The sequence below is a fragment of the Heterocephalus glaber genome, unplaced genomic scaffold, assembly GCF_053883595.1.
Source record: "Heterocephalus glaber isolate CG9 unplaced genomic scaffold, H.glaber_assembly_v1.0 deba00001481, whole genome shotgun sequence".
Classification (NCBI taxonomy): Eukaryota; Metazoa; Chordata; class Mammalia; order Rodentia; family Bathyergidae; genus Heterocephalus; species Heterocephalus glaber.
In genome coordinates, this window is record NW_028258317.1 from 44,423,823 (window position 1) to 44,441,074 (window position 17,252).

General features: G+C 38.8%; 1 protein-coding gene across 11 annotated transcripts in view; it reads right to left on the bottom strand.

Annotated features, from left to right (window-relative positions):
- The window catches only part of Kdm4c (lysine demethylase 4C), a 453,670-nt gene that overhangs the window by 78,580 nt on the left and 357,838 nt on the right, over positions 1-17,252 (bottom strand). For all 11 annotated transcript variants that reach the window (XM_013069708.3, XM_087183467.1, XM_087183465.1 and 8 more), the window contains one exon: positions 7,429-7,614. In XM_013069708.3, coding sequence (XP_012925162.2) covers positions 7,429-7,614 — 186 coding nt within the window. The remainder of the gene's footprint in view (positions 1-7,428; positions 7,615-17,252) is intronic.

A 17,252-nucleotide genomic window follows, 5' to 3' on the forward strand; every position in this document is an offset into this window, starting at 1 on the left:
CACATAGTTGAAGCTAGTGAACAAGACAAATGATAATCAAAGCATGTATTGGGTTATCTGTTAATATTTCTATAAAAATAAGGCCTCAGCCCGCCTGGGACAGATTCAGGTGGCTTTATTTCAGGGGTGCTTATCAGGTCATTAGGCAGCAAAATTTATCTATATGCAGAACAAATAAGATGCTCCACACAACATATATACTAACATTTTTGAAGTAGATTTAGATGTTTCTGGAAAATACACATGAAATAATGTTCTTTTACCCAATCACATTAAAGCATAAGAAAGCAGAGCCTGGGGAAAGGTTGTATTCTAAGGCAGAGATGGATATTTTCCTCAGTGACATGGGAAATGATCCTGCTCTCTGCCCTCAAATAAGGATGTAGGCTGCTGGTCCTGACTCTGACTTAAGAGTTGACAATTTGCAAAACTTTCCTTAAACAGAAGAAGTTAAACTGTCATTATTTGCTGATGATATGATGCTTTACATAGAAGACCCAAAAAACTCAGCCAAAAGACTTCTAGACCTAATTGACAGACTCAGTAGAGTAGCTGGATATAAGGTCAACACTCAAAAAACAATAGCCTTTTTATACACAAATAGGAGACTCACTGAGAGAGAAATTTGGGAAACAATTCTTTTCACAATAGTATCCAAAAAAATGAAATATCTAGGAATCAACCTAAAAAAGCAAGCAAAAGACCTCTACACTGAGCACTATAGCACTTTGAAAAAGGAGATCGAGGAAGATATAAGAAAATGGAAAGACATCCCTTGTTCCTGGGTAGGAAGAACCAACATAGTGAAAATGGCCATACTTCCAAAACTACTATATAGATTTAACGCAATGCCAATTGAAATCCCAACAATATACTTCACAGAAATAGAGAAAACAATCCAAAAATTCATTGGGAAGCAGAAGAGACCTAGAATAGCAAAAGCAATTCTAGGCAACAGAGACATGGCTGGGGGTATCACAATACCCAACTTGAAGCTATACTACAAAGCTACTGTGATAAAAACAGCACGGTACTGGCAAAAAAACAGACCCGAGGAATCAGTGGAACACATTAGAAGATGCAGAAACAACTGCAGACATACACAGCCACCTCATCTTTGACAAAGGAGCCAATCACCATCATTGGAGGAAAGATAGCCTATTAATAAATGGTGTTGGAAAAACTGGATTTCAACCTGCCAAAGATTAAAACTAGACCCATACCTATCACCATGCACTAAACTAAGATCAAAGAGGATTAAAGACCTAAATATTAAGACAGAAACACTAAACTTTCTGGAAGATAAATTAGGTAGAACTCTTGAAGATATTGGCATAGGAAAAGACTTTATGAACAAAACCTCAGTAGCACAGGAAGTAGCACAAAGCATCAACAACTGGGATCTCATCTTATTAAAAAGTTTCTGCACTGCAAGAGAAACCACCAACAGACCTAAGAGACAACCTACAATGTGGGGAAAAATTTTTATCAGCTGTACCTCAGACAAAGGTCTACTATCTAGAATATATAAAGAATTGAAAAAAATCAGACTCCCCAAATTCAAAGACCCAATCTACGAATGGGCTTCTGAAATGAACAGACATTTCTCAGACAAAGAAGTAAAAGCAGCAAATAAATATATGAAAAAATGTTCAACATCACTGGTCATTTGAGAGATGCAGATGAAAACAACACTGAGATTCCACCTCACCCCAGAAAGAATGGCTGCTATCAAGAAATTACCCAATAACAAGTGCTGGTGGGGGTGTGGGGAGAAAGGAACCCTCCTCCATTGTTGGTGGGAGTGCAGACTGGTGCAACCACTGTGGAAATCAGTATGGAGATACCTCAAAGAACTAGGGCTAGAGGTTCCATTTGACCCAGATATTTCTCTGCTGGGTATCTTCCCAAAAGAATTAAAAGAATCATACCACAGCGATATATGTGCACTCATGTTTATAGCGCACAGTTTGTAATAGCTACAGCTTGGAAACAGCCCAAGTGCCCATCAACTGGAACCTGGACAAAGAAGATGTGGGGTTTTTTTTATAAAATAGAGTACTACTCATCCATAAAGAACGCGACACTAGAGACATTTATAGCTAAATGGATGCATATTGAGGACATACTCTTAAGTGAAATAAATACAATACACATGTGCAAATGCCGAATAGTTTCTCTAGTGTGAGAAACTGAAAGTGTAAATAAGGATTAAAATGATTAAAATGAATAAATGATAATTTGAAATAGGAAAAGGTCCAAAGGTGTAGGGGGGTGGGAGGGGAAGGGGAAAGAAAAGGGAAAGGAAAAATTATGAGAAAAGAAAAAAAATGGAAATGAAATCTATGTAAATAGGGAAGGGTGGAGGGGGTGAAGGGCACACAGGTAATTGAGAAAAAAATAAGAACGAAGATACATCATGTACAGGTACAAGCACCCAATGATAAATGTAAACATATTGTACAGCTAAAATGTACCAATAAAATAATTTAAAATAATAATAATAATTTAAAAAAAGTTTCCTCAAACAGAATGGCCTAAATTGTTAAGAGTAAATTCTTTCAGAATAGAGATATAAACTCTACATAGAGAATAACTGTAGGAGTGAGAGTACAGCTTAGTGATAGAGCTCTTGCCAGGTATGCATAAGGCCCTAGATTCAATCCTTGGTGCTACAAATAAAAAAAGGAAGAAGTAATTAGATAGTAGCAAGATAAGGCTTTCATTTGGCTTCAGCAGCAGCCAAACCCATGCAGACCATGCTCTGCAAAGGAATGGTGGCCAGGAGAAATGCCAGACCACAATCTTCAGCCCCTGTTCTGTCTTAGTGGCCTCTCTATTCCAGTGATATTTTGCATCCTTGGGTGAATAAAATTGAGGCCTGCAAGCAAAACATCTGCTGTCTCTGCCACAAATTCAAAACTCTTTTGAAACCCTAGCCTCAAAAGTGGGACTGGAATCAGTGTGGCTGATGGCAGAACTGGGACAGGAACAAAGATGCTCAACTAAGTGGCCAGATTTTGGAAGAGATCTGGAAAAGACAGAAGGACAGAAGGATAAGCTGAGAGAACCCTGCAGAGGCATGACAGCCTCCAACTTGGGGCTGTGTGGGTCGCTGTGGGAAGCGGGTTGACGCCAGTGGGAATTTCAGAACTCCTTAGCAGGCCCAGCAGAAAGCAGGCAGCCTGAGGCTCTTCCTAAGTGTACAAGCTATAAATCTCCTAAAGCCCTGTTCCACTCACAGAAAGCATGGTGGAGAAAGGCTTTATGTTCACTGACCTAGTCCTTCCCAAGGAAACTGCTGAAGAAACAGCAGTAGAAAAACAAACTAAGGGGTACTAAATGGGTTTAAAAGTTTAAAATTGTATTTACTTAATTTTCTCAACAACATTAAGAGAAGCTCAATTTTTAATGGCTTTACCTGATGAAGTGAACGAGAGAAAGATCGCTTCCAAATGTAAAAATTCTAAAATGTCTGTGCTAAGTATTGCTTCTCTCATACAAATCTGACTTTAATCTGGGAGAAATGGATTAAGATCTCCACTACTAATAGAAAAGTGAGAGGTTTCCTTTTTTTATATGTATGCTAGATTTGGGAAGGTTGATCAATCCACATCTGTATCACTGCTTCTTTTCTTTTCCTTTCTTTCCTCTCTTTCATCTTTGGCACAAATTCTTTACTCCATATGTTTGCTTTGGTCAAAATTCTCTCATTTTTCGATACTATCTGTGCAAATTTAGCAGCCCATTTGGAAACATGCTTATGTATAAAACACAAGGCATACTCAAATACCAGAGAATTATGTGCAAGTATGAGAAGAAAGAGTGTAGTTGATCATAACAAATTTTACTGGTGACAGTATTAGTGAGAATATCAAAATTGTCAAAAGAAAAACAACAACCAAAACAGTTCCATCGCCAGCAAAACAAAAAACACCCAGGACCTGCACACGTAGATAAGAATTTGTGAAAACTGACACCATTTATGTCAGTTTAAGTGAGCGCTGGGTGGAATCTGGTTCCCTTTATGAAGAGGATGAAGAGAAACAAAAGGGAGCAGAACTCACCTGTGGAATTAAGTTGTGGACTAAGTGAAGGAAACTAAAAAGGAAATAGAATGGTTTTACCCCAGAGCCGTGTTTGATGTATCAACATGGTCAGAGCAAAGCTTACTGGCATTAGAAGACTTAGCGCTATAAACAAAACTTCCACTTGTAATTAATTCTCAACTAGTTGGGTTGAAGTTGCCTCTCTCTCCCTTCCCCAGTATATCTGATTTACAAGGCATACAAGTTTATCTTTAAAATGCCTCCAAAAATCAGGACATTCCTCCTCATTCCCAGGCGTGGCCACTGTGGAAGTCCAGGCCCCCATCTCACCAGCTTCCAGTGTCTACCAAGTCCCAAAGGAGAGCTGATATTTGAAAGACAGCAGAGCCCATTAAAAAATATGTTTGACAAAAACACAGACAAATATATGCTAAATTTTAGTTAAGATAACAGGGATGACTGTGTTCTTTCTGTTATGTAATTCTTTCCATCTTTATAAAATTTTAAAGCTACCATTTTTTTTCAGTTACTTACCTTTCTAATTACAAAGTGTACTACTGCCTGATGAAAGAGTCCATTGTAATACTCTGATAGATTTTTGTATCATTGTCCAGAATGGTTTTATACCCCAAACTCAGTATCACTGAATAAGCTGGCATATTTTAAGTAGTTTATGACAATAAAAGGATAGTAGAATTTGCCTTAAACTGATCCTTAACAACAAATACTGGAGAAACAGAAAAATAAAAGAATCAGAACCCTTATGTGAGTAAAAATGGAGACTATATTGAAGCACTATTAGGTTTATATTTCACTTACCCTAAATGGTACAGACATCATCCTCTATCCTATAAAACAACTGGGTCATAGTGCCAAGTTAGATTGAATTTTATTTTATACTTTTCACTGCTATGATTCAGCAATTGTCCACTACTCTAAAATAAGCAAGGCTTAGTTGAGAACACAGACAAACTATAGTTCTTAATTTAAAGCACATATCCCCTCACATTCATCATGTACAAAAAGAGAAATAATTGGACTAACAGGGACTTGTTTATGTTTAAAAAGAAAGAACATTTAATGCAATGGGGTAACCACAATGCTCTCCGACTTTATAAATCCTCTTCTTAGTTCTCAAACATTTTGGTGGAAGAAACCTACATGAAGTCTAACTGAAGAAGAATGTATAAGGAACAGCTACCAAAAACACATTTCAGAAATCCAGTATTCATAGTACTTCCCCCTGGAGAACTCAAAAACAATTTACAACAACTAAATTTTTTTCTTCAAAAGGAAAAGCTGTCACACGTAATGCTGTAAATTGTACCATGTTTTCCCCACTGTTTACAAAATGTGCCAAGAATTTAGAAAAACTAGTCCTGATTAAATACTGGATCTCTTTCATAGCAACTTAAATATAATCAGCAGTAACCACAGAGCTTTAGAATTTTAAAGGGGAAGTATATGGGTCCAAGAAAAGCTGCAGATGGACACCTCTAGCACCATTCAAGTGTGAAGTTAGAAATTCAACAAATATTAGAGTATAGGCTGAAAACTGATTTACATTCTAGTACCTGCTGCTCATGACCTGCATCTATGTGGGCATGGACTCAAACCTCTCTGGACTTGTGTTCTTATCCTTGAAACAGGAAAAATACTACTGTGTGGCCTCATTCACATGAGATTGTAGCACCAGCAGCAGCAGAAGTAAAAGAAATAGTAGCAATATAACTTCATTTTTGAGTGTTGTGAACTGAAAACAACACAGTGAGATGTGGTCCCATTTTTTATAGATGAGAAAGCTAAAGTTGAGGGATGAAAACTTGTGCAAGGCTGCACAGCTTTTATTGGTACAATCTGAGTGTGAACACCAACCACCCTGGCTCTAGAAGTCATGATTGTTTTCACATCCCAAAATGTATTCACATGGATCACCTAACAAGGTAACGGTTTGGACTGCACTGGTTTTTTCTTTCTTTTTTTCCCCCCCTGGTACCAAGAATCAAACTCAGGACCTTCCACTGGGCAAGGCAGGTGCAGAACCACTGAGCTAAATCCCCAGCCCTGGACTACACTCTTGTGCAAAGTATAGCAAAGCACCACAGTAATGTAATGTGTCATTGCTGTAATTTTGAAAAAGTTGTTAAAATGTATTTTCTGCTGAACACATAATACTATTCCTAGTAAGAACACATCAACTCAAGACCTTAAGGAAAAGACATGAATGAATATGTAACTTGTGACCTGAAACAATTAGAAAATAACTTTAAAATAGATAGACTGTTGGTGACATCATTTTGTACATTTGGACATTCACATTCAAAGTCCAATCCACAAATGTCAAATATCTCTCAAGTCACCAGTGGAAATTGTTGCAATCATTACAAAGAGCTGGAAGATTTGTTGTGTATGGGTCAGGACTTCAAAAGCCAGTACTGATGACTTGGCAGGCTGCTCACAGGAGTTTATTAGAGACAGGAGGAGCATATCAGGCCATAAACAGCCAGGGGCCAAGTCTCCCAGGCATAATGAATAGCAAGTTAGCAAAGCTGAGCATCTATACAATGCTTCAGCTTCCTCTTTGGTAGCCAAAAACAATTATAGCGAATTGGAAAGCTAATAAAGGCATATCAACTATCTCTACACTGTCAAAAATTTTCTAAGTTTTTAAGAAAGAGGCAATATTTCATTCACCAAGGACAGGTAAATTGAGTTACAGTTAAATTCACACATGTTTGGTTGAAAATACTATTTTCTCAGAGATAAATTCAGTTCTGAGTGAAATGGAAAAGGAAAAAATAAAGAATTCTCTCTAAACTTCTCTTCTATTTTTAAATTTTCCCTAACTCACTCCTGCCAGGGCTTCTGTGCTGCCCTCGCTTATTCCATTTCAGGGGCAAAAAAGACCGGCAAAAGCTCTGAGACACCTTCCCTCTCCCTTTACAATGTTGCTGCACTTTGTCTTTTCCAGGAGAGATCAAATAAGACCCCAAGGCTACAGTGTGCAGTTGCAAAGATTTGTTCACTGTACAATCTCAGGTGTTACTTTTCACATCACTTCACCCCAAAAAATGATCTCCCCACGCTCTGAGTATATGCAGTGCACAATCTGTGTAACCACAGTCATCAGCCTTGTATAAAACTCCAAAACCAGAATGAACATAAAAGCATTCTACTCATTCATTTATTCATTCACTCATTCTACTCAGTAAATATGTATTGTTTAGTGTTCACTGGACATTATGAGTCCTAGATAAAAACCTGTAAATAATAGTGTACAACAGTGAACTTGCATGTACATGTCAATGAGTAACAGCAGAGTAAAGCATGATAGGCCAGGGAGTGTACAAAAGGGAGTCAAGATGCAAGTGGACCTTACCACATTTGGGTTGACCTTGTGTCGGAAGCACGTGATGTTCACCACATAAGGCCAGTCATCAGGTTCCATCAGTACCCCCGAGGCATGGGCACACGTGACGTGGAAGGAAGCTGGGCAACGGCCATAGGAACACTGAATGCAGGCTCCAGAGACCTTCTTAACCCGGTGTCTGCAGAACATGCATTTCTGGAGGGTTAAAACAGAGAACAACAATTCACACTCCGTAACTCAGCCAATTTCCACACTTCAGAGAGTAATAGCTGTTACAGGAGGAAAAACCTGACTACATCAACAAGACCTGACCCTCCAGGGGCTGGAGCAGCATGAGCATATGTGGCAATAGTCTGCTCACTTTAAGGGAAACACTTCTACAGTCACACACCACCAGACATGTGCTTAAATACTTCTCATGCTTAGGAAAGCCACATTCTTTTGCATGCTGTCCTCCCAGTACAGAGTTCAGAAAAAGGCCCAAGGGTGCTCCTCTGAATCACCCATGAGTGCTGAAGCTACTTCTGTTTCACCTCCACACGGCAGGCTTTCTATATACATCAACAGACAGAATACGGGTTTGGAAGACAGACACAGATAACTCCTGAATTAGATGAGGTCTTTGAAAATAGGCAAACAGCACACCAACAGGTGAAGTTTTCCATTTACAAGGAAATGGAAAGTGTTAAATGGTCCAGTATGGAAACCAGGGGCTCAAATGTTTAATAACCCAAATCTGAACACTTTGTGACTGACAGAAAAATATGCCTCCCAAAGTGAGAAAATGGAAAATCATCCCAAAGGGCGTAATTTTTCTGCATAATTTTTTATAGCTGAAAATGCCTGGGGAAGAGAAAATAAAACAGCAATAATGATTACCACAATCAGAAAAATAAATTGCACACAATTAGTCCTAAATATGATCTGTACATTTGTTATGACAGGAAAAAGCAAACAACTTTGCTAAACATAAAATTTTTGTACTAATACTTGAGGGTTAGGGGAAATTGGCTGTAGAACAGCATAGGGTCAGGCTTGGAGAGCAGAGAAAACGGAATGTCAAAAAAGATCAACTTTTCATTCCTACTGATAAAAAAGGTCTATGACTTGATCGGATGTTGGTGCTACTGCTCTTCTTTTACAGGTATATTTCTTCCTAAGACAAAAAAAAGTACTTAAAGTCAATGCCTATTGGGGACTGTAACATTTTATTACAGACCTGTAGGGAAGAGGGAAAGGGGACGTTACTAGAACCTCTGCAGTAAGTCCTAGTCTCCTGCAAGCCATGGCAGCACAAGGCGAATTAACTTATTATACAGGAAAGGTAGAAAAATGAGACTTTGAGAAGAAGCTGAGCTTTGGGCCTGATCAGTGCTGCTCTGGGTGGCAAAGAAGAAAACCCCCAGCTTACCGCACCTTTTATTCAGTACATTGGGAGAAACACATGTAACAAATGACTTGCAGAGTTCAGTACATGGCATAAACAAAGTGTAACAATCCAAGAACAATGAGGAACTGAGTAGATGGAGATTTTGTTCCTCCCAGGATGTCTTCAGCTGCTGTAATCTTGTCCTGGAGCATCACAGCATCACCGGATCATTGAGGTCTCAGTTGTGACCGGAGGCCAAAACGGAATTATGTCTCAAAATGCCATAGCTGGCCTGTAGGCAGGAGAACTAGACCTAAGCAAATGATTTTTCCCAAAAATTATATAGCATTGCTCCCGACACAAACCTACAGGAATCAAGGTGCTTAACTTTTAACTCCTCTTTGCCCTTGCATCTGATCAGCAACTCAGTCTTCCAGATTCTGTCCCTGATCTTGCTCTCATCTCTCACTGCGCATCTGCAGCAACTGCCACTCAGCCATCCTGTGTCTTGCCCGGCACAGAAGCCGCTTCTAACTGGTCTCTCAACCTTTTCTTTCATTCTGTTTCAATTCATCTTCACCAGGGCTGCCAGAGAGATCTCTTTATTATAACATAAACCCCATGTCACCCCCTGCTTAATACCCTTCAATGGCTTCTACTTATTCCTAAGTAATACCGGGAAGGAAAAAAAAAGAAAAAGAAAAAAAAAAAAGGAACAGTGTGAGATGAAAGAGCAAATCAAATAAAAGGCTCTTCATGGGTGCAATAGAGCAGCCTTATTTCTCACTAGTTCCTGCAAGAGCCTCACCTTCCACACACTTACCTCATTTCCCCATAGAGTCAGAGTCAATTAAGCATTTTTAAGTGGAGGCTGAAGATGTGGCTTACTGATTTAAAAATTACACATGCATGCACACACATGCAGAGAGAGAAAACCAGAGAACTAAAACAAGATGGATATAATTTCCATTAAAATATTATTTAATATCTCATCTTGGCATTTCTAGAAATCCTTACTGTTTCAATCCATCCATGATAATTTTTAGTATTTGTGTTAATTCAAATCATTTGAATTGTGATAGCAGATATAATAGAAAAAAACTCCAATCAGGAGGATAAGGCATAATTGGACAACATTTTTAAAAGCATAATTATATAACAAAGAAGTCAACTGCATAAGTTCAGGTACTGAGAGATATATTTTCCTAATTAAATAGGATCTTTTAAGAGTAGGAGAAAGTACAGTGACTTGAATCTCCTGGCCTGGGCTACCAATAGCTTCCTCACTAAACAAGGGCCCTTTATTTAAGAGACAGAGACAGAGACAGAGAAACAAATAAAGACATGTAAAGCCAGTGAGGATCCTGGAGTCAAAGAATATACATGTCTTTTCCCAGGACAACCACAGTATAAATCTCTAAGAACAGGACCACAGGATTTTAAGAAAGCCAATCTAACTATAGACTGTTGCAATTTAACATGTTGGAAGATGTTTATTCACTGGGTAGAGAATTTTGTTTTGCTTTAAACATCACATGAGTTCGTGCAGACATAGGAAATCCTACCTATCAAGGAAGCCATGAGGAATGTATCCTGTCATACACTTCATTTTCATTTGCTTAATTTAGTCTTTCTCCACACTGGCTAAAACATCTGTGGAAATCTGGCAACACATGACTGGAGAATTGTACCTAATTCCATGGATTAAAGACATGTAAACCAAATGAGATACTCTTAAGAATGTTATGATGGACCAGGTGCTATGAAGGAAGTAGGGGCAAAAAATGCTATGTAGAACCAGAATGACTGGTGCCATGATGCGTTCTTAGGGCAACAGATGGAGGAGGGCTCTGCGACCACCCACCCAGCCCAAACCCTAAATAAATGTATAAGGAAAGAATACAACCATTAACAGCACTGACAAAGAAGAAAGAAAGTCATCAGATGGTTAATGGGTATGGAGGTACAGCTAAATAGGAGGGATAATTTTTAATGTTCTATAGCACAGCAAGATAACTATGGTAGGGCCGGGGATTCAGCATAGTGGTTCCAGCACCTGCCTCACTAGCTCAAGGTCCCTAGCTGGATCCCCGGTACCAAAAAAAAAAAAAAAAGATAACTATGGTTGACAATAAATTATCTCAAAATAGCTAGTAGAGTTTCAATGTTCCTTACACAAAGAAATATGTCTGAGGTGATAAGCCAGTTACTTGATCTGACAATTATACATTGCATACATGTATTAAAATGTCAAACTGTACCTCATAAATATGTACAATTACTAGGTGTCAATTTAAAATAAAAATGTATTTAAAAATACAAGAAAGAGAGCCATCAAAGGACCAGAAAAAAAGTGTGTAATTCCTAGACCATGGGAAACAGATAGAACTAGATTAATAAGAGAAAGTGGACAAGCACTAATCCCAAATAAGAAGAGCCAAAAGCTACCAAAGAAGAATAGCTCTTGCCCTAAAAGCCTCAAGCCTACTCCAAAGCACAAATCTACAATTTAAAAAAGAAGAAACCCTGGTTCAATAGGAGGTAATTACTCCATGGTAAAATAGCGTCACTCAGAACACTTTTCACATGGTGTTTCTAAAGATTCTTACACATTCTAAGATTATAAGTTTTCTCTATTCCTGAGACAGTAGTAGAAAAAAAAAAAACTTCGAATTAACCCTCAACCTCCTCAAGGTAGGAGGAGTTTTGAAAAACACATGTAACAAATAAAAAATAAAATTAAAAATGAATGTTTGGTTGGGGAGGTGAATGACAGAGGAAGATAAGAGGGCACTAGACCCCAAAAAGCTGGTAACTCAGCAAAAAATTTTTTGAAACAAAACTATTAATAGGTATTTCTTAGGGGACAGTTCTGGCAAGGGCAATGCCAAGAATGAAAGCAAATACCTAAAAGACAAGCTACTCACTGGTGGACCAGTCCTGCAGCCTACCCTGATCCCAAGCAGCATCAGCAAGTGGGTGATCTGATCCTATCTGAAGCCCAATCCTTTGATCTGAAAGGGCATTCATTCATCAACAAGAAAAGTAGATCCCCATTTGAGCTAAGGAAAGAAAAATAAACCAAAGTATGCAACTATACTGTAAATAAACACTTTAAAACTCCCAAACACTTCAGAAAAGCCAAAGTCATAAAAGAGAGAACTAGTACAATTAATAAATAGAATAACTCCTAAAAAGTCAGGTAAGTATCAACAAGATGAGTTTAAAACAGATAGTATGCATCATAATAGAGATTCCAAAATACATCTCATCAAGCAAAAACAGTAACAACTACATATCAAGCACCATAAGTGTATAAATATTATTACAAAATCAAGATATGGTGAATACCACTAAGTAGATAGCATGTAAGAGATCCAAATTTGCAACCTCTAAAACTTGGGGATTGTACAGTACTCAGAAGATCAAAACAAAGGAAGACGGAACACAAATGCTAAGCGACATAGCAAAGAGATCCAGATATCCTTTCTAAATGGCATCTCGGAGGAATACAAAAAAAGAAAACTTTCAAACCTGAAGAGTCAATAAAGTGAGACTAATTATTTTTAAAATTATTTAAGCACATCCTAGATACCCATTAGAACTCAAAACAAAAAGAAAATCCTAAAACTTTCTAGAAATGAAAAGTGAAAAATCATTACTATTGGATTCCTAATCTGCATGAGTCTGCGCTGAAAAAAGCAAGAAAATGATGTCTTCCAACTTTTGAAAGAAAACTAAATTTGGTTTATGTCCAGCCTAATTATCATTCAAGAGTAAGACCAACATATAGATTTCCTCTTTTCTGATTTGAATATAAAGATCAGAAATGTACATGAAGTGAGGTATAACACAAACGCTAAATATGTAGATAAATACAAATGAAGACTGACTTTATAAATAATAATAGTAATGTCTTCAGGATTTTAAATAGAATTTAAATAGATGACACTTGAAGCACTAAGAAGGAAGTGAAAAATGAAATTTAAACTGCCTAGGAAACTTTAAAACTGTCTAGGAAAAGGGTAAATGTATCAATTAACAGTGTCAAAAAAAAGAATAAAAAATAATCCAAAAAGACAAGAAAGCAAGGAAACAAACAGAAGGGAGTGAAAGGAAAGCACATTGTAAACTGGCAGAACTAAATCCCAATATGTATTTATGTCAAATGTAAACAGACTAAACTTTAACAAACTCTGTAGCCTATGGGATAAAGTGTCTGATTATAAATATTTAAGACTTGTGGGCCATATAGTCGCAGTTGCAATTACTCAACTCTGCCACTTTCACACAAAAGTAGCCATAGATAATACACAGGCATAAGTGTATTCCAACAATGTATTCCAGTTATATCTACACCAATGAGCATATGACTTAGTAGGCCCTTGCTATCGGCCACAAGCACATATTTGAAGTTAGTAAGTTGTGAAATGACTGATCTATTATTTAGACTCTGGAGCAAGAGGGATAAAGGATAGACTGATGGGGGAAAGAAACTGTTAGGAAGCCATGGAAATACTGAGGCAAAGAATGATGAAGACTTGGACTATAAGGAAGTAGCTATTAGAAGGAATAAGATTTGAGTGCTCTTTACTCTTGTCCTTTGTTGACAGTGATTCTATCTTCTTGTAAATAGAGCTACTCACTCAAGGTCAGAGTTGGACATTCTGTCTTCTGTGAGAGAGAATGTCTGCTGCAGCTGCCTGAAGTCTCCAAATGGATGGGATGGAGGCGGTATCACGCTGCAGAGGGATATGGGTACTTAGGGACAATAAGATTACGGGCATTTTAAAGCAGAGAAGGTAAGGCTACTCTTCCTGAAGCTCACGGATGGAGATGCCAGTGACCCCCTGGGATGTGACTGATGGGGACCTTCTTAATAAAGAAGATTCAAGAAATCAAATGAGGCAACCTAGACAACCATTACCTTATCTGCCTTACAATAATGTCAAGGAGGTGCTGACTTCCAGGGAGACCAACACAGCAGAGCAGCAAAGTACTGACACAGGTGACATGTTATTGTGATCTTAAGGTACCATTCACTTTCATATTTTCTCAGTAAGGATAACGGGTACTGCTTAGTCAATGTGTGCTGAATTAAACTGAATCCTTCAAATAAATAGATTTTAGGCAAGTTTCATAATCTGACTCAGTGTTTTCTCAACAGTCACAAAAGAGCCCCTTAATAGACTGCAGTCAAAGAGATATTACAGCATACGTAAGAATCACCCAGAGGACTGGCTTAAACTCCGAGGTCTGGTCCACACCCAGAGTTTCAGGACCTCAGGGTGAGTCCAGTGAATTTGCATTTCTAACAAGTGATACTGATGCTCTTGATCCATAAATCACACTTTGGGAACAACTGAGAGTTAAACGTTGTCAATTATTCTGAAACACTTCAATATGAAGGAATTCAAAAAGTACAGTTTTGGGGGATTTCCCCCCATCTGTTCTACAGTGTCAAGGGCTGAGCTACTCCTCAGGCAAAAGTGATTTATGGAGCACTGCACTTTCTTGGGGGACTGGATTTCCATACTTATTCCAGTGGCATAGGCCATTAAGGCTACTAATGGATAAAGTAATGAAGTATCTGGGAATGAGGCTCTGAGTATCATTGGGTTTCCTTGAGCACAATGCCTGGCAAAGGGCATCAAGAAATGATGAGCTGTGAAGGAGGTGGAAGTTCAAAGAACATCTCTTTCTATTTTTTTCTATTATTATGATTTATAATATGATTTTGTTGTTTTGCCAGTTTTATAACTCTTTTTTCTCTCACAAACATACAGGTAATTCTAAAACAGGTGCAACTGATTGATTTTTATTTTAATGATGTTTCTCCATCAGACCTGTAACAAGCTGATAAGCTTACATTATGATGATATGTTAGGCTAATTCCTTTTACCTTTTGCTCTCCTAAGATACATTTTCCAAGCACTATTCAGAAAGTTAAAAATCTTCCCAACTCAAGCAGGGAATGATGTTGAGCTTGCTAGATGTTACGAAGTCAGAGGACGAAGGATGAAACTTCCATTTTGCTCAAAGTGCTTCTATATAGGTTTTAAAGCAGAATCCTTGACCCTCCCCCCACACAGCCTGTTAAGATTTATGTTCTGTTCATCAGTAGTTATTAAGACACTTGATCATGTGTAATGGAATAAAGGCTGGCCTGGAGGATCACAGCTGATGAAGTCTGAATCCAACAGCTAAGGGCTTACAGTATAGAGCAGGAGAAATATAACAGACTGACTACATGAACGGCAGGATGTAATGCCTGCCACACGAGTGAGATTCAGGAGGAGGAGAGAGAAATGTAGACTAATACAAAGAAAAATCAGTTTACTCAGAGAGCTAAAGAGCAACTGGGGTGCATAGGAAAAGGGGAACATTGAAATCTGAGATCCCCAAAGGACAGACTCTGCAGGACTTGGCTGCTTTGTGACAGGCACCGATTCGTACACAGTCCCACCCCACACAGAACTGTTCTTTCTCAGCACTCTAGGGATGCTTCAGATGACACAGATGCTGTCAAATGATAGGAGAATGCAATTCTTTACACTCATGCAACAGTTCCTAACATGGGAAGCCTTTGCCCTTCCCCTCAAAAAAGTTACTTCTACATTTCAAGTCCACAGCATTAAAACTAATGCTTCATGATGCCAAGTACATTGAATTAAATCCTTATTTGTGATAAATTTCCAGAAGGCATCCATTTCAGTGCTTTTTGTTCAGTGAGAGTCACCCTGCAAAAGGTGAAGAAAGGTGAAGAAAACGTCAAGTAGCAGTCTGAAAGGGAAAGGGCAGAAGGATGAGCTCAGCCAGGCCATGAGACAGGGCTAGAAAAATGGACAGAGGTGGCAGGGCATCAGATATAAGATTATATTTATTCAAAACAAGGCTAAAGTGTCATTGTCAGCACTGAGAAAATGTTGAATATGAATCACAAAAGAATTTTAGAAGTGAAAAGGCTACAGCAATTCAGACATAAACTGACAAATTAATAAGTAACTTCTGAAAAGTACTATGTCAATAGCATAGTCATACTTTGTTTTTTGGATTAGCAGATACCCCATAAGAACAATCACCAAATATGAATCATTCTGGAAGCAACATTTAATGCAAATACTGGTGCCAGACACTGACTGCATACAGCAGGTCTCAGTAAATGTCTTCAAACTAAATTAATAATTGATTCCTTCATTATAATGTGTCAATTCATTATTTCAGCCATTTCAATACCTATTAAATATCTTTTATATAAAAGGCATTCTTGCAAAATGCAAAAGGAAATATAAGAATTTTTTAAAAACACTTATATTTAAGGAGCTTTATCTGGTATTCCAAAATTGCTGTAAGAAAAGCCTTGCATGATCATCGTAACAGAAGAAGCAAAGGCCTACTGGGTTTGAAAGGAGAGAGGGTGAGGCTGGCACAGCAAGGGTGAAGATGGCCTGTGAACCTGTACTGGCTTTATCCAGCACTTACCATGCTTTGCGGAGTAGATCTCCCAGAGGGAAAACAGAGGTGAAGCTTCATGACAGCCCCCAAGGGACACTACATGCAGGACAAAGAAGGAAGTATGCTCATGCTTTGACAGGTCAGGTCACAGGGGAACCCATCAAGGGACAGGAGATCACAGGCAGCACTGTGTGTAGTACTGTGAACCTAGGCCCAAGACTCACTGAGTCCAGACAGAATTGGGTGAGCTCTATCATGCTGGCTCTGGAGAACTCATAAAAACATAAAATCTGGTTTCTCTAAAATTCCCTGAAATTACTTCATGGATTTCAGATGCTGTATGCAGTGTTTCTGTATCAGATCACACTACACACCGGCTGAGACCACAGCAGCAGGGACATGGGGCTTGCCACAGGGAGCAGAGAGGCTGCCCAGTAGGGTCTGAGAGGACTGGGAAAGCCAGCCAGAGGAGGTGGACTCCAAGCTCATCCTGTGGACCAGAAGGCTTCAGACACTGCACATGGGGCAGGATGACAGAGGGGGGAAGAAAGACATTCTAGGTAGATGTAACAAAGGCCAGGGGTAGAAAAACACAAGGCAAAATTGAGTTAGGAAGTGTGAGCACTGCTAGGGATGATGGGCCAAAAAAATGAGATCTTGGAAGATCCTGAACTGTACTCTGTCACACATTCCATTTGAAAGGGAGTTTCACAGCTCATGCCATAAAGTAATATAGATATGGTTTGTCCTCTAAGGCTGTATGTGCTAGAAGCTTGACTCCCAGTGTGGCGGTATGGACCTGGGCACAGGAGGGACCAGTGGAGGGTAAATAGGTCATGGAACCTCCCCTACATGAAAAGATTAATAAACTGTATCAGGGGAGTGGGTCAAGGATGGTGGGACTAGTTTAGTTCTCAGGAGAGCAGGCTCTTATTAACCAAGGCCATCCCATGTGCTTGGCCCCTTCAGAACCTGGCTATTTTCCTTTAAACTTCACTGCCAGGTTGTG